This window comes from Manihot esculenta, chromosome 14 (genome assembly GCF_001659605.2).
Source record: "Manihot esculenta cultivar AM560-2 chromosome 14, M.esculenta_v8, whole genome shotgun sequence".
Lineage (NCBI taxonomy): Eukaryota > Viridiplantae > Streptophyta > Magnoliopsida > Malpighiales > Euphorbiaceae > Manihot > Manihot esculenta.
In genome coordinates this window covers 8,182,607-8,207,769 of record NC_035174.2, presented here as the reverse complement: position 1 = coordinate 8,207,769, position 25,163 = coordinate 8,182,607, and the positions used below count along the sequence as shown (strand labels likewise).

The 25,163-nt window shown below is 35.0% G+C and overlaps 1 protein-coding gene across 2 annotated transcripts; it reads right to left on the bottom strand.

The window, feature by feature from the left end:
- Positions 1-998: 998 nt before the first annotated feature.
- On the bottom strand, positions 999-23,842 carry LOC110600417 (mediator of RNA polymerase II transcription subunit 25). 2 transcript variants are annotated; one of them, XM_021737275.2, is made up of 15 exons: positions 23,451-23,838; positions 21,075-21,105; positions 20,261-20,324; positions 19,535-19,665; positions 18,851-19,060; positions 18,691-18,756; positions 11,897-12,107; positions 11,216-11,283; positions 10,275-11,108; positions 9,487-9,540; positions 9,002-9,030; positions 3,130-3,198; positions 2,941-3,025; positions 1,942-2,028; positions 999-1,755 (listed from the first exon to the last, which is right to left on the bottom strand). In XM_021737275.2, exons 1-15 carry the CDS (start codon positions 23,546-23,548, stop codon positions 1,282-1,284), a joined length of 2,511 nt encoding a protein of 836 aa, XP_021592967.1. In that variant the 5' UTR covers positions 23,549-23,838; the 3' UTR covers positions 999-1,281. The 2 variants fall into 2 exon arrangements, with proteins under 2 accessions (XP_021592967.1, XP_021592969.1); XM_021737277.2 differs by having other exon boundaries at positions 1,373-1,755; positions 1,942-2,021; positions 23,451-23,842.
- Positions 23,843-25,163: the final 1,321 nt, after the last annotated feature.

Sequence of the window (25,163 nt, the reverse complement as noted above, 5' to 3'; positions counted from 1 at the left end):
CCTTAATACAAAAGACAGACATAAATAAAAATACAAAAATTCAACAGCACAAACTAAACCAGAAAATCAAATAACAGCAGCAAGGATGCAACAAAACCTCCAAAAAACCAGCTAGAGGACTACACCAAAGTTTCCTCAACACAAAGGATAAAACCAAACCAAAAAGGAACAACAAACTACTAAAATCGGAACTAAATCCAAGCATTCAAATTGCAGCAGCAAAAACAAGTTTAAGAAACAAAGATTTCATAACTAATCGGAGATGATTACAACCATGGAACATAGGCTCTTTTTTTCTCTTTTCTTTTCTTCCTCATTTTGCTAGAGCTCTCCAACTCTTTTCTCTTAGCTCTTTGCACTCTTTAAATTTCAGTATCAACTTTGCCCTTTTTTTGTAGGAAAAGGTTGCTTCCTTTTGTCAAGATAGCCCATAATTGCAATATGCACAGGCATAGCTACTTTCTTTTTTATACACAGTTTCACTAAAAATCTTGTTGGGTTATGCATATTTTACTGTTAAAAAAATATATATTACTAATCAATAGATTTAAGGCTTGGAAGAAAAAAAAAGCGGGAAGAAAACTTGTCAACAGGCAGCTATGAAAATTTCCTTAATTTTGCAGAAAGAGGACAGAGAGTGGAGTAATCAGTTTAATATCCACTTGCAAATTTAGTTCAAATGCTAAGCGTAGGAAATCAAATTTTAAGTTCAACTCCACCCAATCGAATTTTGAAGGTCACAGGTTCAACTCCTCCCAATCTTATTTCCCTCTTGATCGTGTCAACATTGCTAATGTACGATGGGAGGCTTGGAAGCCACCATGGGTTTTGCAGCTTTTGCCTCCCAAGTTTCCAAATTCATCAGTTCTTACAGCATAGCATAGCTAACTTTAAACATCCATCTCGGTAAAGAACATAGGTATAAAACCTTTCACGAGAAGCCCTTTGATTCAAGAAAAGTCCCATCTTTTAATCCCAATGATTACTGAGTCGCAATGTTAAATAAAAATGTTATAGACCATTTTATTTATGGTAAGCTAGAGACCACACAGCTCAACAATAGACGGACGCTGATCATGCACTGGGTGTCTGCTGGTATAAGTAGTGAGGCCAGATTCGATAATATCATTATTTTACATATTAATCATAAATAGATTTTAAACCCTGTTGATAAAATTACTAGTCCAAGTGACTCAACAGGTCAATATAATTGCTCCTTGTAGTTTTTCTTTTTCTTTAGTTGTTGCACTGATGCATTATATTCCTAATTAATTGTTCTTTTCAACTCATAAAGCCACCTCCAGGCATGTTTGTCGGCCCTTGTGATGAAACTGGTCCCTGAGAGACTAATTGTGACCGGCCCGGACCCTGAACATATGCTTGACCCATTCCTGTCCCAACCATTTGTTGCTGCTGTGGAAGTTGCTGCTGCAACTGCTGTTGCTGCTGCTGCAACTGGGGAAGCTGCTGTGGCTGTTGCTGTTGAAGCTGTTGTTGTTGCTGAAGCTGTGAGAGTTGTTGTTGTTGCTGCAACTGGGGATGCTGTTGCTGATGTTGCATCTGTGGGAGTTGCTGCTGCTGTTGCAGCTGTGGGAGTTGTTGCTGCTGTTGCAGCTGTGGAAGTTGTTGCTGTTGAAGCTGTGGAAGTTGTTGCTGTTGTAACTGTGGATGCTGCTGTGGTTGCATCTGCTGGTGATGCTGCTGTTGCATTTGTTGCTGCTGACTGGATATTTGAGGCTTAAAAACAACCATATCCTGCTTCCACATAAGATGTATGTAAATTAAAATGTCTTATTCACGACTACATATTCTGAAAGTTAATAAAGATGAAGCACACTAAAAAAATAATGCTGCCAATATAGGCTGCAAACTTCTGTAACTTGTGATTTTAAGAGATTTAAGCAATCCTGCAGATATGAAAGAAGGCACAGAAAATCTTACCCCAGGAAAGAGCATCCCTATCAAGCGGCAGGCTTTGTCCGAAACAGAAAGCAGTAACGTCTGTGATGGCAATTGGATGACTGCACACTTGGGAAATTAAGATTGACATTTAACATCAGAAAAGTCCATTAAATATAAAGTCCATGTATTCACACAAACTAGGAAACAAGGTTGAAACAACCAAAATTAAATAAAAGAGTCAAACTAATCAAGGGAACTAATTTCAGGAGGTTTTCTTTCTTATAACCTGGGCGGTTTCAAAAAGATCCTGGCCTTTGATTTATGTGCAACTTTGGAAGAAAGTTCGAAGAACAAATATATGCCATGACTTCAAGGGTGAGTTGCAAACTTGGAATTATTACTACAAATCGAAACAAGCCTCAAGGGAATTGATTGTGATAGGAAGGCAGCTGAACCTCAGGGCTGGGGAACATTAAATTCCAGAAGGGCCGCAACAGAAAGGAGGTTGATGGGATGGAGGGATGAAACAAGCATGCCCAGAGGGAGAGGAAAAGAGTATAAAGAGAGAAAAAGAGTGCAGGTTACTCTTTGTATGTTGAGCTAATTCTCTGTTTTAGAAGGGCAGGTTACTCTTTGTATGTTGAGCTATTCCCGAGGGCAATTTAGTTATCAGCACTGTTATTGGTTTCTGTTCATTTAATTAGTTCTCAGAGAGAAAGGAGGTTGTAATTCCATATTCATTCTATTGATACAAGATCATTTTCTATAATTCTTGTTACAGATCTATTTGATTTGATTCCTAGCATGTTGTTTAGAATCACTTTACCAGATTGCAATTCATAAAGGAAGTTGTGGCAACAGTTTATTTCTGAGGCTTGGCCAAAATTGCAAAGAGCATTGAAGTTTAGGATTTATGTGACTATTAACCTCAATTATTCCAATAATGAAAATAATAGCAGAAGTATAAGCAATAGTGTATTACAAATGCATGCTGATTCATAGCAGAGGTAAAAGGATCTAAGCATTCGGGCAACTCACAAGCTTCTTTTCTTGCAGTTGTCCAAGAAATCCATGCTGATTCATTGCCCGGAATACTAGAAAATCAGCCTTCCCAACATACTGCCTATATCAAATAAACGAACACAAGAAAGGATCAGACACATAGCAAATCTAGACAAATACAATTGAATACAAAAAATGCAGGACAGACAGCAATACAGCTATTACTTGTTATTCATGTGGTCCTGAGATATAAGCCGAACTATTTGCATTGTTGGTGGCCAGTTTGCTGCAAGCCTGAGAAGGGACCAGAGAACTTATCAACAGTTGAATATTTATTTCTTCCATATATACATGAGTTTGCATATTGTGCTGGCTTGCCACAAAGGAACTCAAAAAAAGTTAAACGAGCAATATACATGAGTTTGCATATTGTGCTGGCTTGCCACAAAGGAACTCAAAAAAAGTTAAACGAGCAATATACATGAGTTTGCATATTGTGCTGGCTTGCCACAAAGGAACTCAAAAAAAGTTAAACGAGTATGCAGGTGAAGGGATACAAAAACATAACCCAATAAGGAACGAACCTTGCTACTGTTTTCATTACTCGTTTAGAAGGAAGAAGAAAGGTAAGTTTGAAAGGATTCTGCACTTGAAACTTATGATTAAGATCATCCAAAATAAGTCAAGTGTTGCAGTTCTTTAGTTGGAATCATGTTTGCTAACAATTATTATTATAAAATGTGATGCGGAACCTAGGATCAACATGTGATCAAAAATCCCGTCACACAACTTGACAAATAACAAAGCATAGATATCTTCCAGAAGGATGTTTTACTACACCTCTCACCAACCAATGTGATTAGAAACATAGATAATTAAGCAAAAGTTGCTTTACCACACCCCTAACCAACTAATGTGATTAGAAATATAGATAATCAAGTGATTTTAGTTTCGAGAATGCCACACGAAATTCTTGATAAGTTATCTAGACATGGAGGAGATCCATATTAGAACGCCACAAGGTTAAACCTTAATAAGTTGCTAAATAATGGAGAAGAACCAAAATATGGTTCATAACATATCTTTATTCCTTGGCTAATTGTGGCGGCCACCTTAAGAGTGTTTTTATAGCCTTTCAAACCTTAATTCTATTGTAGGAAGGTATAATTACAATATAGGAAGGGTATCTAGTTAAATAGTCAAACCTGGATTACATTAAAAATCATTTTTCTAAATTATCTTGGAGAAATCTCCTTTCTAAATGAGCTGCACGAATTTGGTTTCTAATATAGGACAAATTAATTTAAAACAAATCCCACAAAATACTAAAATACCAAAATAACAAAATTGGCCTAAATGCAATTTAACCATATATGCATTATGCGATCTGAAATTGTATTGCGTGTTCACATGTATTGAAAAGAGTGTGGCTTGTTTCCTTATTCTCCCATACTTTCCAAATATAGTTCTCATCTCGTAAACCTTGAATTGAGGATAGTAACTTGATTTGTCATGATTTAGAGTTTCTCATTTTAAATCTTTGAAGCATCGTATTATTTCTTTACTCGTATCATTATCTCCTTATTCGAAAATATTCGTCCTCGAATCTTCAACCATAATGACAAGAAAAGAATTGACATATATAGAATCGACATACATAGAATCCTTTTTAAATTCAGTATGACATTTTGTGAATAAAACACTAAACTTTGACATATCTCTTCTTTTTTTTTTTCTTCTTTTTTTTGAAATCAGACAATTGAAATGATTTTTTTTCTTTACTCTTCTTTTTTTTTTATCTATCACTTTTTTTAAAAAATCTCACGCAACTGAAATAAAAAAAATTTTCTCTGTTTTTTTTTTTCTTTTTTTTAAGAGAAACTATAATATAAACCGAAATAAAAAATTAATAAGATAGAAAAAAATAAAAAAAAACTTACGAAATAAACAAATATAGATAAATAGGAATCTATCACCATGCTCTGATATCAACTGATGCGGAATCCAGGATCAACATGTAATAAAAAACCCCGTCACACAACTTGACAAAAAACAAGACAAGATATCTTTCAGAAGATTGCTCTTTTGTACCCCTAACCAACCAATGTGATTAGAAACATAATAATGGAGCGAAGGTTGCTCTACCACACCCCTAACCAACCAATATGATTAGAAACATAGATAATCAAGCGAAGATTGCTCTACCACACCCCTAACCAACCAATGTAATTAGAAACATAGATAATCAAGCGAATCCAGTTTCGAGAACGCCACAAAAAATTCTTGATAGGTTAACTAGGCATGGAGGAGATCCATATTAGAATGCTACAAGGTTAAACCTTAATAAGTTGCTAAATAATAGAAAAGAACCAAAATATTGTTCATAACATCATCTTTATTCCTTGGCTAATTGTGGCTGCCACCTTAAGGGTGTTTTTATAGCCTTCAAACTCTAATCCTATTGTAGGAAGGAGTAATTTACAATATAGGAAGGATATCTAGTCAAATAGTCAGACCTGAATTACATTAAAGATCATTTTCCTAAATTATCTTGGAGAAATCTCCTTCTGCACGAATTTGATTTCTAATATAGGCCAAATTAATTTAAAACAAATCCCACAAAATACTAAAATACCAAAATTGGCCTAAATGCAATTTGGCCATACATGCATTACGCGATCTGAAATTGTGTTATGCGTTCATATGTATTAAAGAGAGTATGGCTTGTTTCCTTATTCTCCCATACTTTCCAAATATAGTTCTCATCTCGTAAGCCTTGAATTGAGGATAGTAACTTGATTTGTCTTGATTTAGAGTTTTCCATTTTAAATTTTTGAAGCATCGCATTATTTTCTTGCTCGTATCAAAACGGCCAACATCAAGTTTATCCACCTAATGCAATACTGATCATATACACTTAAAACCAGGGGTGTGCAATTCCGATTCCGAGACGGTTCTTTGCAGGAACATGAACCGGAACAGAAAGTCGATTCCTTAAACTTTTTGAAACTAGAACCAAATTTCGATATGGTTCTAATACGATTTTATGTATTTACGATTCCGATTTGATTTCAGTATCGATTCTTATTTCTGTTTCCGTTTCGATACGATCTTCGATTTTTATAATAAAATTTAAACTTGAACGAAATAATTAAATACTTTTAATATAGTATTAATATTATTTACGTCAAATTAACAAGTGTTACATTTCAATTTCAAAATAATATCAAATATCTCACAATATCATATAATATTTCCATTTAAAATATATCAAGACACTAAATAACCAAATATATTATAGTTTTTATATTACAATTTTTAAACTAAGAAGAAGAAAAAGAAGAAAAAGAAGAAAAAAAAAACCTCAAAACTTTGTTGCAATGTTCCCACAAGAAATAAACTCCAACTAAATGAATTTTTATTATGTTGCAAATTTAGTTAGTTTCCTTTTTTTTATAGCAAAACTACATAATTTTAGATAAAACTATGTAATATCTAAAATTATGCAGTTTTAGCTAAATAATCTTTTTAAAATAGTCAAAATTATTTTAATTTATTTGTTTCTACTTTTATCAAATTATATTTTATTAATACATGAAGAATTTTGGAGAATTTTAAAATATTTTTGTATTTCGCTCTTGATCTTTATAAGTGACTTACACAATTATTTATATACAAAGAAACAGGAAGCAAATAATCAAAATAATTAGAGATAATTAAAAATCTTAATTTATGCCTAGGATTCGTAATCAAATCATATCACTAGAAATTAGCAGATAAGTAAACACTCCCCCTCAAGTTGATGCATAGATGTCACACATACCCAACTTGCAAATCAAATTATGGTAGATTATATTGTTAAACCCTTTAGTAAACACATCCTCAAGTTACCCACTAGAAGTCACATGAACTAAACTCAAAACACCGTCACTTAATTTTTCTTTAATGAAGTACCAATCAATTTCAATGTGTTTCATTCGGTCATATTGAACGGGATTTTGTATTATACTGATGGAAGTTTTGTTGTCACAACACAAAGTTATCTTCTCAACTCTTCCAATAATTTCTGTAACCATAAAAGTTCACACACCTTGGGCCATTACTCTGTATTTTGCTTCAGCACTTGACCAAACAACAACACTTTATTTTTTACTCCTCCAGATGACAAGGCTCCCTCCCACAACGGTATAGTAAGTTTGAATGGTTCACAGGAAGTTTGAGATCAATAATGATGAATACTTTATCTTTCCGACTCTCTTCAATCTAAATGTTGTTAACTCAGCTATATGAATCACTTTCTCCATTCTGGTCAATCTTAATGTCACATTCTAAATTCTTCCCACCTATTTCACCCCATGTTAGCTACATAGCTCCTATTGTCTTCACTCCTGTAACTTAGATGTCCCCAATATCTTGTGTGGTGCATCTCAGTGTTATTAAAGTGAGATATGAATTTAGGTGATGGTACCTTATAGCCTTAGGCGAGATGCGAATCTAAGGCGACAAATGCCCTATAGCCTCAAGCAAGAGATCTTTTTAAAGTGAGCCACCATACTTTATATATATAAAAAGTCAACTATATACATACTATATTATTTCCTTCCTAATTAGCGTGTATATATATATATATGTATATTCCTAATAAGTTAGCATAATTGCAGGGACATCCCTAATTAATTAGCCAAATTATGGGGATATAAATCTCTAATTAATTAGCATAATTATAGTTATATCCTCATAACAGTTGCTTCAAAAGAAAACATGGATTACAATTCGGTGTTTAAAAAGCAAGGGGGGGGGGGGGAGGCAGCGCCTTGCATCACCTTGTGCCTTGCCTGGCCTCTTGCAAGAGAGGCCTTGCCTCATCCAGGCATTGCCTCACCTCGTCGCACCTAGCACCTTGCCCAACACCTTTAATAACACTGCTACCAAGTACCAATCTACGTTGGATTCAACCAAATTATCTTTTTAGCTCCTCACACGACTCATCCTCAATGGGTGATGATTCCACCTTATTACAAATATAACCTTTTGTTGTATTTCCACATATCCATCTTAGCACACTCACCTCTGCCACATTAATTCACGGTCCTTTATCACCCAACTTTCATTGTGATATATTATAATCTAGACCAAATGTCAAATTATAAACTCATCCTTCAACTTCAAGGGGTATTATGATCGCATCACATGAGAGATCCATTGCACTAATTATTTATTATCAATCAGTTCAAATAATTGTAGGAGGTTCACCGCACAGTTGAATGGAGCATGGCATTAGGATCACAAACATTCAACTTAGCATCACAGCTTAAGCTACAGGAAAAAGATTGTAAATCTTCAATAATTCAAAACCTAAGAAAATAGTAAATTATCCTTCAATTAGGTTTGGTTAGCAGCTGACCAGAATTGTACCTTATTGACACCTAACAACTAGTAATGTTTATACACTATAAAGATTATATAAATAGTTCTCTATTGAATAATTGAAAACAGTAAAAACTAGTTTGATTTTGTTCAGCAAGTGGTTCAATTTTAGCAGCATTACCATGTAGAATATGCTCAGTTTCATTTTATCTCAGCCTTCAATTCAAGGTATTCTCAAACCTAAACATAGGGAAGGTCATGAGTCCCGGAGACAACACATCCATAAAACCTATATTACCTGGGCCCTTCACTTAACACTGAAGTAGTAGTGTCTGACACTTGGATATGGAAAAGGGTATGGACGCCGGATACTCCAAAATGTTGGAAATTATTCTGAAACATGAGTTGATGCCACCAACCCACTCTAAATGTTCCATGATAAAACTCACATCTCACCATCAAGTAATTTCATGTTAAATTTTCTGAAAACTAAACCTGTCTGTAAGTATGGTCTTCTCCACCATCATGAGAAAAATGAGTGGTTGCCAACTCACAGGAGCAAATAAGGCAAGTCAAGGATAACTTACTTTAATGCACATATTTCCCACTGAAAGACAACTAACGTATTGATCTCAATAATGAAAATAGAAAATGTAAAAGCAACTTCAAGAACAGAAATTTCCATACAGGTTGATTTTTAGTAGAAGTTATTTTATAATTCTAAACTTACGTCTCAGAAGCAGAAGCACTCCTGTAACCCTGTAACCAAAAAAAATATCAAGCGTAAGGTTCATGCATAGAAAAAATAAATGCTGAAGCACATAGAACAGTAATTGTTGAATCCCACATCGATTTGGAAAATGGGTAATGTGGTCTTATATGGGCCGTAGGGAGGAGGCCCCTCTCCTTGAGCTAACTTTTAAGGTGATATAGACCTAATCCAAATTTAATATAGTATCAGAGTCTCCCACCAATATTGGGCCTCCCATAAATATGTCCTCGGTAATGTACCCCATATATGGGCCATAGACATTCTTCCCTTGCTAATTTTTGGGTGTTCCCTTGAGCTAGTTTTTGAGCTAGTTTTTTTGGTGGGTTAGGCCTAACAGTAACAATGAAGAAGACATAAGACAGCATTATGCAATAATTATAAATATAATAACTAAAAAGGTATATTATGAATATTTATCAGCTTATCAGGTGTTTCAGACATACTTCCAATCTCGTGATAAAGACAGGCTGTCCTTGTCGCTGCCCAGACAAATTTCCCTGCATGCAATTACGGCGCTCAAAGGAATTATTTCACAAATAAAATACATGCAGTGAAGAAGAGCAACTAGTTTCAAAAAATTTTGACAGGAAGTTACAAACAAGTGCCTATAAGATACTGCTCAACACATTGTCAAACTGGCCCACTACATTTTCGGTCATTTTAGCCTTTACTAACCTAAGGGAGTTGCCAAGGCACTATTATCAAGGAAAAATATACTAAGAGGTTCTGATTTGGCAAATGAGGACTATAATCTATCAGAAATCACCAAATGCCTTTGTGATTTTGAGTGGAGGAGAAAAACTAAGGCTGTGTGGGGCATCAACTTGATGGAGGTTATTCTTAGAGAAGTATTGGCAATTTTCTCTCCCATTAGCTTCATGTGAAGTATTCTTGGTATTTTCAAAACAACACATGTCAGTGTTAACAGGAAGGCAGAAAGGATCATACTAATCTTAACCACTCGACTTGAAGCTCAGGACAGCTAAGTAGGTTGCTAGCAAATTATATTGTTAAAATGTGAGAGCATAAAAATTTGTTAGATACTGTATGACAAAGCATAAGTGAAAGATGCTAAGTAATATGCCTCACAGTCAATAGTCTAAGCAGCCTTTTCAAAAAATGGAAGAATACACACACCACCCTTGATTTGAGGAAAAGAGAAACTGGAATGCTGCCACCAGCAGTTGGAAAATTCATCGCAAATATTTAACAAAATTGCCTATCAACTTACCTCCCAGACTTTGACATACTTCGATTGTGCTGATTGCAAAGCACTTGTTGTCTGCTGTGACAATGGCATGTTAGCTGCTGAGTTGTTATTCACACCAAGAGACTGCATCCCACTTTGTGCTTGTTGAGGGATTCCTGGAGTTGGGATCATGGTGCTGCTCCCAGAAGAAACACCTGATGGACCAAGACCGCTCATCATATTTTGATTCATGCCAATTCCACTTTGCACCATTTGAGCTCCTGAAAGACTTCCTTGGCTCATGCCCGGTACTGATGGACCCATGCTAACACCTCCTTGAAGGTTACTGATTGGTTGTGAAATTCCAAGATTTGAGTTTCCGGATATGTTAGAAGTCGCAGAAGTAAAAGAACCAAGACCAGAGTTTGCTGCAACTTGTGTAGTTCCTGATCCCGCTATTGAAGTAATACCAGGTTGTCCAGATGAAAATACATTTTGAGCAGCAGGCACAGATGAAGCCATTCCACTGGATATCATATTTGACATATGCATGGCTACAGGAGTTTGAGTCACTGATTGAAGACCAATCGTAGTTCCCCCAGTTAGTGCAGCAGAGTTCATCACTTGGCGTGCTTGAGAAAGATTATTCAGTATACTAACATTTGCTGTACCAGGAGGCACAGGACGTACAGATTGTTGCATCCCACTGACACTCGGTTTTAAGTCTGGCACATTTTCACCGCTTGCAATCATCTCTTGAGTAGTTGTAGGAGGTGAAGATGTCTGCAAACTAGGAACTGGTTGAGAAGCAGGACGCACAGATGTAATATGTGGAAAAGCAGGTCCAGGTGCCATGGAAGTTACAGTGGTTGGTTCCTGTACACATAAGTTATAAATTTATAAGCGAGGCCATAATCATTACAGAAGCAGTAATTTTTCCCCAGATAAGACAAGAAATATAGAACAAAGGAAATTATACTTACAACTTTAACAGTTGCAGTGGGAACAGTTCCAACAGACATTGGTGGCCGGTTCATGATAGATCCATTCACTAAAATTTAAGAACAAGTTAGGCATCAACCAGGCAGAATATTAAAGAGAAATTGACAATGACAGTAATCTACTGAGCCTAAAAATATCGGCTATAACCTAAATGACTTGGAAAAATACTAGTTCCATGGTTTATATAGTCAACATTTCAATTTGCAATTTATAGATTAGCACTGACAGCCTATCATCTGCCAGGATAAGTTTCAGATGAAATCCCGTTCAATTTCTTTAATATTGCTGAAATTATGATAGGATGCTAGACAGTATTTCTTTCAACATCAACAACTCAACATTTAAAGGTTAACAAGTTAACATTTCAACATCCTCTGCGAATACAACAGCCAAAAATATGTCTCAAGTCACATAAAATATATAAAAAAAATATATATCTCCAGTAGCTAAATGCTCCACATAAGGCTACTGACTAAACAAAGGTCAATTTACAAGGGGTTAGACAAAGGTGCATGATGAAAATACTAATTAATGCAGTTGCTTTCCCATTTTTTCTTATACAAAATCAAAGGTAGTGGATATGTTTAGGAGAAAAAAGAACAAAAAAGCAAAGTGTCAATCGCAAATACTAGTTGAGAAGTAGATACAATTGCATAAACAACCTGATGGTATTGAAGATGGCGCTGGACCTGCAGCAGAAGCAACTGAAGCAACATCCAATTTTACAGGACTCTGATTAGAAGGTAGATTTGCAACTCCAGGACGACTTAAAGAAGCACGAGCCTCCATGAAATTCTCAGATATTAGAACGAGAAAATGAGGATTTTTAACATTGTCAACTGCTGGATCCGCTGCTCGGATGTTGCGCTTTCCCTGCATTGACAAAGTGATGCATCATTAGGATGCCTAGTCATCACTGAGCAGAACATCAGTAATTTCCATAAATTTCACAAATAATAAGTTCTATAACAGCATTATATGTGATACTGTTGACTTATTTAACTAATCCTAGCTGATTCTAGAGATTTGATTTGATCTGATTAGGATCCTTAATTATCTCTGTAATTATTATTTGATTATTTACTTCCTGTTTAGATATGATTCTCTATGTATAAATAGTCATGTAGACCAATTGTAAAGATTAAGAGTGAAATATAAAAATACTCAAAATTTTCCCAAAATTCTTCATGGTATCAGAGCCTTTTCCTGATTTTTTGGATCCAAATTCAATTTTTCATTTTTAGGGTTTCAAAACCCTAGATCTACCAATTTTGGTACTAACCCATCTAGGAGCCTCTTTTTCTCTCACCGCCGGCACCAGGAGAACCGCCGGACTGCCGCCGGCCGATCGACCAGCTCCGACGTCGGAAAAGCCTGCGCGTGAGGCTCACACGCCACCCCTTCCCGGCGCGTGACCCGTCGCTTCCCAGCGCGTGATCCATCGTCTGTCACTGTTTCGCAGCTCAGATCACTCCGGCGACGATTCCGACCATCTTTCCGGCTCTCCCGTGCTGTTACCCGGTCTTTTGGTGAATCAATTGGGCTTTCTTGTGTGTACAACCTTGGGTACCTCCTATTCTTTCACTGTTCATAAATCTTTACTATGGCAGAAGGGTTGAATAACGAATATGATCCAATTCGGGTCCAAGTGTTGGGAAGAAATCCTTTTCCTTCTCTAGAAGAGGCCCATGCCCATGTTCAACAAGAGGAAAGTCGTCGACATGCTATGCTCCATACTGCACCAGTTGAAAAGGCTGGGTTGACTACCAGTTTGAGCACACCACAGCCTCCTACTTCTGAGAAAGATCACTTACACTGTGACTATTGTGGGAAACCAAGGCATACCAAAGAGACTTGTTGGAAGTTAATGGTCGTCCCACTAGAGGTCGTGGAGGAAAACGAGGTACCTCTAGAAATCAAGCTAAGTTAGCAGAAACTGTGGAGGAGCCCTTTAAGGAGACAACAACGACTGAGTTCCTTTCCCCTAATGAACTTCAGAGTCTCAAGCGCCTCGTCTCATATTGACACCTCTTCATTCTCTGGTGCTACATCTAACTTTGTAAAGTCAGGTAATGCTTCCTCTTTTAATAATGTTCCATGGATTATCGATTCTGGTGCGAATAGACATATGACAGGCTCTTATAAAGGCTTTCTCAATTATTCTCCTTCTCTAACCAAAGATAGTGTCAGAATTGCTGATGGCTCTTTTACTCCCATATCCGGAACAGGTTCTGTTATTTGCACATCCAACATTAAATTATCATCTGTCCTTTATGTTCCCCACTTTCCTGTCAACCTTTTATCTGTCAGTGCTATCACCAATGCTCTTAACTGTAAAATTGAATTTTTTCCTGATCATTGTGTTATTCAGGATCTTCGCACAGGGAAGATGATTGGCAATGGTAGGTTGCATGATGGCTTATACATGTTGGAGGGTGATCCGGCTTCTTCGATATCTCAAGCCTGTTTTGGAGAAAATAAGGATGTCAATCAGGAAATAATACAGTGGCACCGGCGGTTAGGGCATCCATCATTTTTTGTTTTAGAAAAACTTTATCCTGATTTGTTTGCTAAAACCCAGTTTGGCTCTTTATGTTGTGATGCTTGTGAGTATGCTAAACACACTAGAACATCCTATCCTTTGAGTCATAATAAAAGTCAAATTCATTTTGCAACTATTCATTCTGATGTTTGGGGGCCTACTCAAACGGTCTTCTTATCTGGTAATCGATGGTTTGTCACCTTTATTGATTGTTGCACTCGAATGACTTGGGTCTATTTGATTAAAGCTAAAAGTGATGTCTTTTCTTATTTTCAATCCTTTCATAAGATGGTTTGTACTCAATTTGATACTAAGGTGAAAATTTTGAGAACTGACAATGGAAGAGAATACATGGATAGTAGCTTTTCTGCTTATTTGGAGAGTAATGGGATAATACACCAGACTAGTTGTCCTTATACTAGTGCTCAAAATGGCGTTGCTGAGAGGAAAAATAGACATCTATTGGAGGTAGCTCGATCTCTTATGTTCACCATGAATCTACCCAAAACATATTGGGGAGATGCAATTCTTACATCTGCTTATCTTATCAATAGAATGCCTCTCAAGACCCTTAATTTTATGAGTCCTTTGACGGCTCTACAAGGGAAGAATTCATACGTTGTTCCACCAAAAGTATTTGGGTGTGTTTGCTTTGTCCATACTAGGACGGCAGGAAAACTGGATCCCAAGGCCCTTAAATGTGTGTTTGTTGGGTATTCTCCAACACAGAAGCGATACAAGTGTTATCATCCTCCCTCTAGGAAATACTTCGTTAGTATGGATGTTACCTTCCGAGAAACTGAACCCTACTTCAGTACCACACACTCACCTCTTCAGGGGGAGAATAATGAGCAAGAAGAAGTGATCCCGAATTCTGTGATTCTGAATGATATGGTTCAACTAGAAAGTTTGAGTTCTAGTAGACAGGGGGAGATGTCCAATCAGGGAGAGAGAACTGGTCGTTTGGACAAGCCAGATTTGAGAAGGTATTCAAGGAGAGATAAGACAGAAGAAGCCATTATGCAGTCTACTCAGAGTCAAGAATCTTCTCCTGGTGAGTTACCCACAACTCTTTCTTCTGGTGAGTTACCCACAACTCTTGAATGTTTCAATGACTTAGATAAACCTATTGCACAAAGAAAAGGGGTCAGATCTTGCACTAAACACCCTATTTCTAACTTTGTTTCTTATGAATCTTTATCTCCTTCCTATAGAGCCTTTGCCTTGTCTATTTTCTCTGTGTTTATTCCACAGGATTGGAAGAAAGCTCTTGCAGATCCTAAATGGAAGAAAGCAATGATTGAAGAGATGAAAGCATTGGCTAAAAATGAGACTTGGGAGCTTGTCACTCTCCCACCTGAGAACAAACTCGTTGGCTGTAAATGGGTGTTCACAGTGAAACACAAAGCTGATGGCACAATTGAACGGTTTAAGGCCAGATTGGTTGCTAAAGGATTCACCCAAACCTATGGAGTGGATTACCAAGAGACATTTGCACCAGTTGCAAAAATGAACTCAATCAGAGTTTTGTTATCTTGCGCAGCCAACTTGGACTGGGACTTGCAACAGTTTGATGTGAAGAATGCTTTCCTCCATGGAGATTTAGAGGAAGAAGTGTTCATGGAAATTCCTCCTGGGTTCGCTGATGAGAAGACACAAGGAAAGGTGTGCAGGTTAAAAAAGGTTTTGTATGGGCTAAAACAATCTCTCAGAGCTTGGTTTGACAGGTTTAGCAGAGCCATGATGTCCTTTGGTTACCAACAAAGCAATGCTGATCACACTCTGTTTATCAAACATCATAAGGGTAAGATCACCCTTCTTATTGTGTATGTTGATGATATAGTGGTGACAGGTGATGACAAAGAGGAAATGGCTCAACTAAAGAGGTTGTTGGCCCAAGAATTTGAAATCAAAGATCTGGGAAAACTGCAATATTTTCTAGGTATCGAGGTGGCTAGATCAGAAAAAGGAATTTTCATCTCCCAAAGAAAGTACATTCTAGATCTTTTGGAAGAAACTGGTATGATGGGGTGTAAACCAGCAGAATCTCCCATTGAAAGTAATCACAAGCTGAAAGCAGGAACTGGTGAGTCCGTGGATATTGAAAGATATCAGAGATTGGTAGGAAGGTTGATTTATCTCTCACACACTCGACCGGATATAGCCTATGCTGTTAGCTTAGTCAGCCAATTCATGCATGACCCTCGTGAGACTCATATGCAAGCTGTACTTCGCATCTTGAGATATCTAAAGTCTGCGCCAGGGAAAGGGCTTCTTTACTCCAAACATGGTCATCTCCGAATTGAAACTTTTACAGATGCAGATTGGGCAGGATCTCTCGATGACAGGAGATCCACCTCTGGCTACTGCACAGTTGTGGGGGGAACCTTGTCACCTGGAGGAGCAAAAAACAAAGTGTTGTTGCTCGGTCAAGTGCGGAAGCAGAATACAGAGCAATGGCCCAAGGAGTATGTGAACTCTTATGGTTACAGAAGTTATTGGAAGAGTTGAAATTGTCCGAGAGAGACAAGATAACTTTGTATTGTGACAATAAAGCTGCTATAAGTATAACACAAAATCCAGTCCAACATGACCGAACCAAGCACATTGAAATTGATCGGCACTTCATTAAAGAAAAATTAACAGACGGTGTCTTGAGCCTAGTTCATGTGACTTCTACGGGGCAACTTGCGGATGTGTTTACTAAAGGGCTTAACAACAAGATCTACCATAATCTGATTTGCAAGTTGGGCACGTGTGACATCTTTGCACCAACTTGAGGGGGAGTGTTGACTTATTTAACTAATCCTAGCTGATTCTAGAGATTTGATTTGATCTGATTAGGATCCTTAATTATCTCTGTAATTATTATTTGATTATTTACTTCCTGTTTAGATATGATTCTCTGTGTATAAATAGTCATGTAGACCAATTGTAAAGATTAAGAGTGAAATATAAAAATACTCAAAATTTTCCCAAAATTCTTCAGATACTATAACAATGCTGGTTCCCTCTATTTTTATTATCCTTTTATATGCACCATTGTTTGAAAACAAATTTATGTTTTGGCCAGTGCTTTCATCTATGTGAGCATCCATTATCAAAATTCCACAAAGTTCAGAGTTGAATCCTCAAGTCTGCAATCAGTGGTCAAATGGAGGTTGACCAGGCTAAAAAAGTAAAAGAGTGAACAAAAGAGAAGTCCAATTGAAATGCTGACTACACTACAATACAAATTAAACACTCTGCTCTAGTGGTGCAAACAAGCTGTGCTGAGCTTTCAATAGCTCAAGCTTGAATAAAGCTTAAAGCTCAGCTTGTTAGATTTGTATGAAACCCAAGCTCAGCTCATCTTAGGTTCATGTATACAATAGACGAGCCAAGCTCAAATTCAATTTTGTTTATTGGATAGGCTTAGGCTCAAGATAAAATCATTTCATTGTTAGATCATAATCCAATATTAATCAGCATTTTATCATGCATCATGGACTGACTTTGGCTAAAACTTCAAAAAAATAAAAAATAAGCAGCTATCAAACAATGCAAAAATTTTATGGCTAAAAAACATAGAAAAATTCAACATGAAGCCGAAGATAAACAAGTTCTCTAACATAGAAATCTAGGCATCTATATTTTTTCTTCTCTCAATCATGGAGTAGGGCACAATGTAGAGGAGCACTGCATAAGCAACTGAAATCTGGAAGAAAGGAAACAAAGGGGCATGATATTGAGGAGGTTCAGGGGGTGATCATGAGAGAGGAAGCAGCCATAATGGAGGTCTGATGGCAAAAGGTGAAGGACGTCAGGGCCAAGAGATTTTTAGAGAGAGGGAAGGAGTACAATAAGAGTTATGAGACTAAATGAAGAAAAAAGGAGGGGGGTAGGGGGTGGGGTTGCAGCTGCACAAATGAAGAAAAGAATAAGTTTATATAGTTTTAGATTAGCTGTCTCCATCCCCAATGGACATAGTTTTTGTAAGATTTAGGACTAGCAACTCACCAAAAACAACATAGTCTTGATTTAGTTGGTAATTTATCATAGACAAAATGGTTCCAATTAGCTTTTTATGCAAAACTTAATTTCACCAAAAACTTGATTAAATTTATAACACTTTTTACTCACATATTAATAAGGCATGTATGTTTATTAGTTATAATGTCTAAGATTTCCATATATTTCAATTAATTTTGATTCATTGTATCGTGTTCTTAGTAACTCCCTCAGTCCATTTTTAGCCGTCACTTTTGAGAAGTCGTTTTGTCCAAAATTATCTATAACTTGAAGAAACTTAAGGAGTATTAATTTTTTTTTCAAATTTACCCCTATATCTACTAAATACAATAATTACTTTACAATATCCTAAAACATCTCTTATCAATTACCTTTTCCTTACTCTTAATTATCTCACTTTTCTATAGTTGCTTAATGGAAAGAATTATTCAGATGAAAGTAATTATGTGAGACAAAGGGCAATTTTGCCAAATAAAAAAGCACTTTGTTTCAATTAAGCTGATTTAATTGTTTTCTTAATCATCACACAAAAACCTTAAATGACAGATAAAAGTGAATGGAGAGAGTATAAAACTATTGCTTTATACACATAATATCTTAGTTCATTGATTTGTTCATATCTGATTTTATGTTTATTAGTTTTAATAAAATTGCATAACCCTTTTAGTTATATTTTATACTTTAATCAGACTAGAAACATGTAGGATTTATATACAAAAGTTAGTCTACAAGTATTGTGTTATTTAATTATATATTATTTTATTATCACAAAATATTATCCGCTTGCATTATAAATAAATTTTAAATTAAAAATATTTGTTGAGATACTCAAGGCTCAGCTCATTTACGGGCTGATCATCCAGAGAGAGGGAGAGAGAGAGAGAGAGAGATCAGCATTCTTACCGCAGTGTAGATAGCTCTAATTTTTGGCAGTTGTTTTGGACAAATAACAGACAGAGATACTGAGCACTGTAACAAACTGGGGGTCAGTGACCAAATGGTAATAGAGAAGACACGAGAAGTTAGCACTAGTACATTGCCAAAGAAAACAAGAGCAAACTACCTGGGGAAAAGATTTTGCAACAGTCTCTGCATCAGATAGACGACTTTCAGTTTGTGGATCAATATTTTCACTCTGCTCCAAATTTTGTATTTGTGGTCGATAGACTGGTGTCGGCAAGGGATGGGGGTTACTTGCCGCAATAAGAACACAATGCCTTTGTCCTTCTATATTTTGTTGAGCTTGGCTTCCATTTTGAGTACAAGGAAACATCTGAATGAAGTAAAAAGAGTAAACCTGAGAAATACCCCTTGCAATTGAAAAATAAAGTTATTGAAAGTATGTGTAATAGAACAATCACCAAAGAGGTCACAAGTCAAATCTATGAAAATAAGTTGTGAGGAGAGTGATTGAAATATGATGCATGCTTAGGGTAGAACAACAAATGCACCAACGCCGAAAAATGAGCATATATTAATTACAGTGAAAAAGGCTTTAGTAGCATTATATTCTTCAATTCTTGTATTCATAAAATGGGTAGAATTAAATTAAGCATTCCATTAAACTGACTCAAACTAGATTGGGAGTTGGGACTAATACTTAGTCGAGTTGAGCTTTTCCTCAAAAGAAAGCACAGAAATTCCAATAGCTGTCACCATTATAGGAAGACAAATGAATTTTTTCCTTTTGGAGGAATTAAAATGAGATAGGACTCGGAAGACAAAAATTTAGATAAACACCTCATACCATTAAAGCTTCAGAAAGACCTTCTGCAATTGCAGCATCGTTGAAGCCACCACCAGCAAAAGGAATAGCCGATAACCATTGTAAAAATATGTCAACATCTCTTGTCCAGCCACTTCGTTGCACTAAGCAAGCTTTACATGAAGGGGGAAAAGAGAGAGAGAGAGAATTACAATTTTGTACAGAATAAACAAAGCAAAGCAAATTCGAGAACTAAATTTCACATAACTATGCATACATGTAGAACAATTACAGGTCCAACATATTGCCATAACATTTAAAATTTCAAACTGAAGGAGATCATGGAATGCACATTCAAAATTATTGCAATTTATTTCGATGTGTAGGAAATATTTAAACTGTGCATCAACTAAAGAAAAGTACAACTTCAAGGAAGTTTGCTATAGAAACATCAAGTACATGCCATCATGTGCATAAGTTCTTTAGAACTTTGACATAAACTAAAAGACCAAAATTACAAAAATGGAACTAGTTTCACAACCTAATAGCAAATCAAAAAGGTAATCTTATTTCAACTCTCAAAGACCTAAAAAAACATTGTGCAGGCCAAACAAACAATTTCAAGTAAAGATTAAAACCGAATGCAAGCAGAAACTCAGCTTTATATTTTATTCCACAAATAAATACACAGTGGTAACATGCAATAATTCCATCAATCAAGATATAATTTTCAGAAGGTGAATCAAAAGGATTAAGAAAAAGACATACCACAATAAGATCCATGGGAATAAAACGTTACCAGTGAGAGCTCGGCATTAGAAGGTGAAGGTTTCTGTGTTTCATAGAAAGAAAAATAACACACATCACCATGTATGAACATTTACAAGGCAATAGTAACCAAAGCTTAGAAAGGAATTTACAACAATATCTAAACATTAATCCCAAATTAGTTACCGTCGGCTATATGGATTTGTTTTCTTTCTTTCTTTTTTCTTTTTTCCTTTTTTTGCCATTAGCTTGTTTGAGACTAATTCCACCTCAGTATTCAAAAATTGCAAATTTTTCAACACTGCTTCCCTCCACCTAATTTTAGGTCTCCCTCTTCCTCTCCTTACTCCTTCCATGACTAATTTATTTAGAAAGGAATTCACATAATGGGGAAATTTTGAAAAAAAAAAATCTATTCCATCCAAGTCACAGTCATAAGAGCACCAATAGAAAATGGAAGTTTAAAGGAACTGTTCCATCTAAGTAACTAAATAAAAAATAAACTATCCATGGAAATTTTGATTCCATGGAGCGTGCCTACCAGTTAAGACCACCAGTTCAAGCCAAACCTTGCTAAAACTCGGATGACGAAAAATAAGGAAAGCTGATATGTAGAGAGCCAAAAAAACACCCTTTTACCATCTTAGAGATAGAACCTAGTTTTAGAAAACTTGGAGATGCCAAACTATCCTTAAATCTATTATAGTAAGATCTGACCACTCAACTCATGTATCCTGTAGTGTTTGATTGAATTTAATACTTCAGGAACTGGATCAAGATCATTAAAACTCCACCAAAGTGCAAACAGAGTTACCTGCCCAGTCAAGTCACTACCACAAAAAGACCTGCACAAAGTGAACAAGGGTTATAATGTATATAGAACAAACATATGTGACCTGAACAGAAAGTAAATAATCATACACTGATACCATTTAATATTAATACTGTTGGCTTATTTAGTTGCTGATTGAAGGCTGATCTGTTTGCATAAATTAGGGGCTTAATTGTGGGAATTTATCTTGTAATTATTTTCTTTCTTTCCGAGTGCAATTCTTTATGTATAAATAGACATGTAAATTTTTATAAAGATTAAGAGAGAAATACACACTCAGAAATTCTCCAAATTCTAGAAATACAATTAATGCTCACAAAGAAGTCCTCAAGATGGTCACCATCCCCATTATGAACCTTATATTATATAATTATTGATGTTGCTGTAACCAACACATAAATATGAATTAAGTGGTGAACTTTTTAGGCACAAAATTAAGAACAGCAGGTGACAAAAACTCATCACCTGTGTGATCAAGTAAAGTGCCAGTCAAGATAAGTGTTTTGTTTAGTCTGCAGTTATCCAAAAGGAGAATAAGATGGTCTTTTGCCAAAAATGAAGGCCCAATAAGTCCTTATCTCTTGATTTCCGTGCGAGTTATATAAGCAAAGTTTAGACTCATCCTCACTCGTTCTGATAAAGTGAGGAGGCATGGGCAATTTGAATTTTGAGGAACATTTAGCATGTCCAGAATCTTTGGAGACATTTATTGGTAATAAATGGAAACCTCCTGGCAGTAGAAAAGAAACTAAAGTCCTTTTGAGTTGTAAATGAGTCTTTGGAATGAAAGAAATACACACATATTCAAAGATCAGGCTTTTTCTTTTAATCAGTTGTGGAACAAGGTGGTCTTATCCTGCTTCTATATAAGCACAATCTTCCAGGATTTTAAGGGGGTTTCTTGGAGAATTATCCAACTTGGTTGGAGGATGGACATTCCAAGAGAGACCTATAGTCTCAGCAGTGCATTGTGCTGATTACTGACTCGTAATTCTAGGGATCCTCTACTTCTCTTCCAGAATCTTTTAAGAACTTTTTTGTTTGGCTAAAGGCATCATTGGTCACCCGAGGCTGTAGCAATATTTTTTCTTTGGGTTAAGAAGACATTCTAAGTTCATGAATGAGGCTTAGTTGAGTAAGGACATAATAGAAAGATTAACCTTACGCAATGATCTACAGGAAAAAGGGAACTTTACTATTGGATCATTAGATCCCATGAGATGGATGGAACAGTTGCAATATGGATAACAAATCTATAATCTTTAAACAAACCGTACACAAAAGTTGTGGTGATATTATCATTATTTACACAAATGATTTACACAAGTTGGGGAACATGAAATAAGAGAGTCTCTTGATTTTCTTAGTGAGTCTTCATAATCCATGCACCATATTGTTGCCTTTTCATTACATTTATAACCTTTGCTCAACACCGTAACAAAGAAGCACCACTGTACTACAGACCATGCTAGACAATGTTTTGTGTTAAAAATACATTGATGATCTGCATTCGAGGATCATTTGTTCCAAACCATTGGTATTGTGTGATCACCAGAACTCATCCATCAAAAACAATGCAACCTCTTTTTCACCATTTTTATTATGTATTAGACATGTGCTCCCCTTGATTGCTCCATGTGTAGTTTTTTTTTTCCCCAAATTACTAGACTAAGGGCTAACTACAGTGTAAATTGCACTATTTTTATGCATCAGAGATGCTTAATGTATCTGACTGATGTCTATCGCTTTCACAGAAGAGATTTTTTTTCCATACATATAGTCCTCTATGACAACTTCATTGCCTCATCTCTTTTCCATCCTTTAAGAATTACAAACCCTTAAAACTCAATCTACTTTTTTATATATGTTTTAGTTTTCAGATAAAGCCTATCTACTTTAGTAGAAGCAGAAGAAAAAATGAGATCTCAGGAAACTGTGTCAAATAAATTCGAAGTTTGGATGCTTCAATTCTTTTACTGAACAGATAACATAAAAGAATCATATTTCATTTTGTATAAGAACTATTATACTGTACATTGAGTAGTGGTTCAGTAATCACATAGCCGTATAAACTAGGAAACTAATTATCTAATGCCATATTCACAATGAAGAAGTAAGATGTGCTAAAATTATACATATAGTTACAAGAAACTTTTTTTTTTGTTGTTGTTTATCAGAAGATAGAAACACGAAACTATTAATACCCAAGTGAGAGAACTCTAGATAACTCCACAATGAAACACCAAATGCCGAAAATCCATTGAAAAAAAAGGGAGAAAAGAAAGAAACCCTAATGGCACATAATGTAAATTAAAAGTCATTTTTATAACAATACAGCAAGCACGAATGAAAAAGTACCTGATCATCTTTTCAAGGTACTCCGAAAGGATGGTCTGCCAGAAGGGGCCCATGGCCGCGGAGCCTTCAACGGCCACTATAAGCTGCTTCTCCGCCATCGGGCAGCCTTAACAAAGGAGAAGATCAAAGATTTGCGTTCTCTCCCTGGATTGACTTGTTCTTAAGCTAATATAGCAAGTTATGTTCTGAAATAGAATTTAAGAAAAAAAAAAAATCAATTTCCTTTTCCTTTTAACGATTTTAATTCCTTGGTTTCCCACCAGCACCAGGATTTAAATAAGAATCACAAGTCGCTGGGCTCTAGTGTTTGGATTCCGGCGAAATTTGGGGCAAACTTTTGACGATGCGAGAGTAGAAAACGGTGCGTTTGGTGCTATGGTGTTTGGATTATGGTAAATTTTGGGGAAAGTTTTGACTGCTAAAGGCTTTGGTGCTCGGTTCACTTGTTAGACTAGAGGGTCCAAGTGTCCGGTTCAAATCTGAGTCTTGGTAAAAAACCTAACCAAAATAAATATAATTATTAATTTCATTTTATTCTTTAATGTTTCAAATCTGGTTCAATTTTTTCATTATTTTATTTTTTTTTCTTCAATTTTAAGTGAAATCTAATTCTTGAACAAATTTTATGGAGTTGCTTAGATGGAATGGTCGGTTCAATGTTAATTTTTTATAAGAATACTAACTAAAAGTCTGAAATTTGTACGCCTATTTTAATTTAAAAATAATTATATTTAAATAGAAATATAAACAGTAAAGAACCTACGAAAATTAAAATATTTAAATTTCAATTTAATTTATATTAAAATATTTAAACAACCGATTAAAAATTATTTCATTCTAAATTGAATTATTATTTATCCAAATAAAATTTTGTTTACTCTCATATATTTTAATTAATAATTTATAAAAAAAATAATTTTTATTTAAAAAAATTAATATTTTTAAAAAATATTTAAATTTTAATTTTTAAATAAAAATTTATAAAAAAATTTATAAATATTACTATAAAATATATATTTTTATATTAAATTAATTATTTATATAAATAAATTTAAGTAATAAATATTTATAAATAAAATCTAAACTTGTTGGAAGTATTATTTTTCAAACTCAAATCAATTTCAAACTCGATTATAACTATTTAAATTTAGAGGTGAACAGTATTTAATTTAAATCGAAAAAATTTAATTGAAAATCTATCGAATTTAAAAAATTTAATTATTTCGATTCAATTTAATTTTGATTTGAAAAAATTAAAAAAAATTAAACTGAATAGATTAGTTATAATAATATATTATTTTTAATAATATAGAAATTAAATTATAACAAAAATTAAAATATTTTAATTAAATTTTAGAATGTTAAAAATAAATAATAAAAAATAAAAAACTTATTAAAAAATAAATCAATCAAATCATATCAATTTAATTTAATTTTCATAAATACTAAAATTTTAATTTTTAATTTATTTAATTTAATTTCATCTGAATTAAATAATTAAATGTTTAGCTGTATCCAAATCCGTAAATGGAACGAATATTTAAAAATACTTAATTTGTTGCTATCTTCATGTATAAATTATGTTTTTTTTTAATATTTTAATTTTGATTTCGTTTAGTTTTTAATTGTTTGATTGTAATCTAAACTCTTGAAAATATTTCATGGTTATCATTTATGTAACATTCCAAAATTTAAATTTTATATATGTTAATT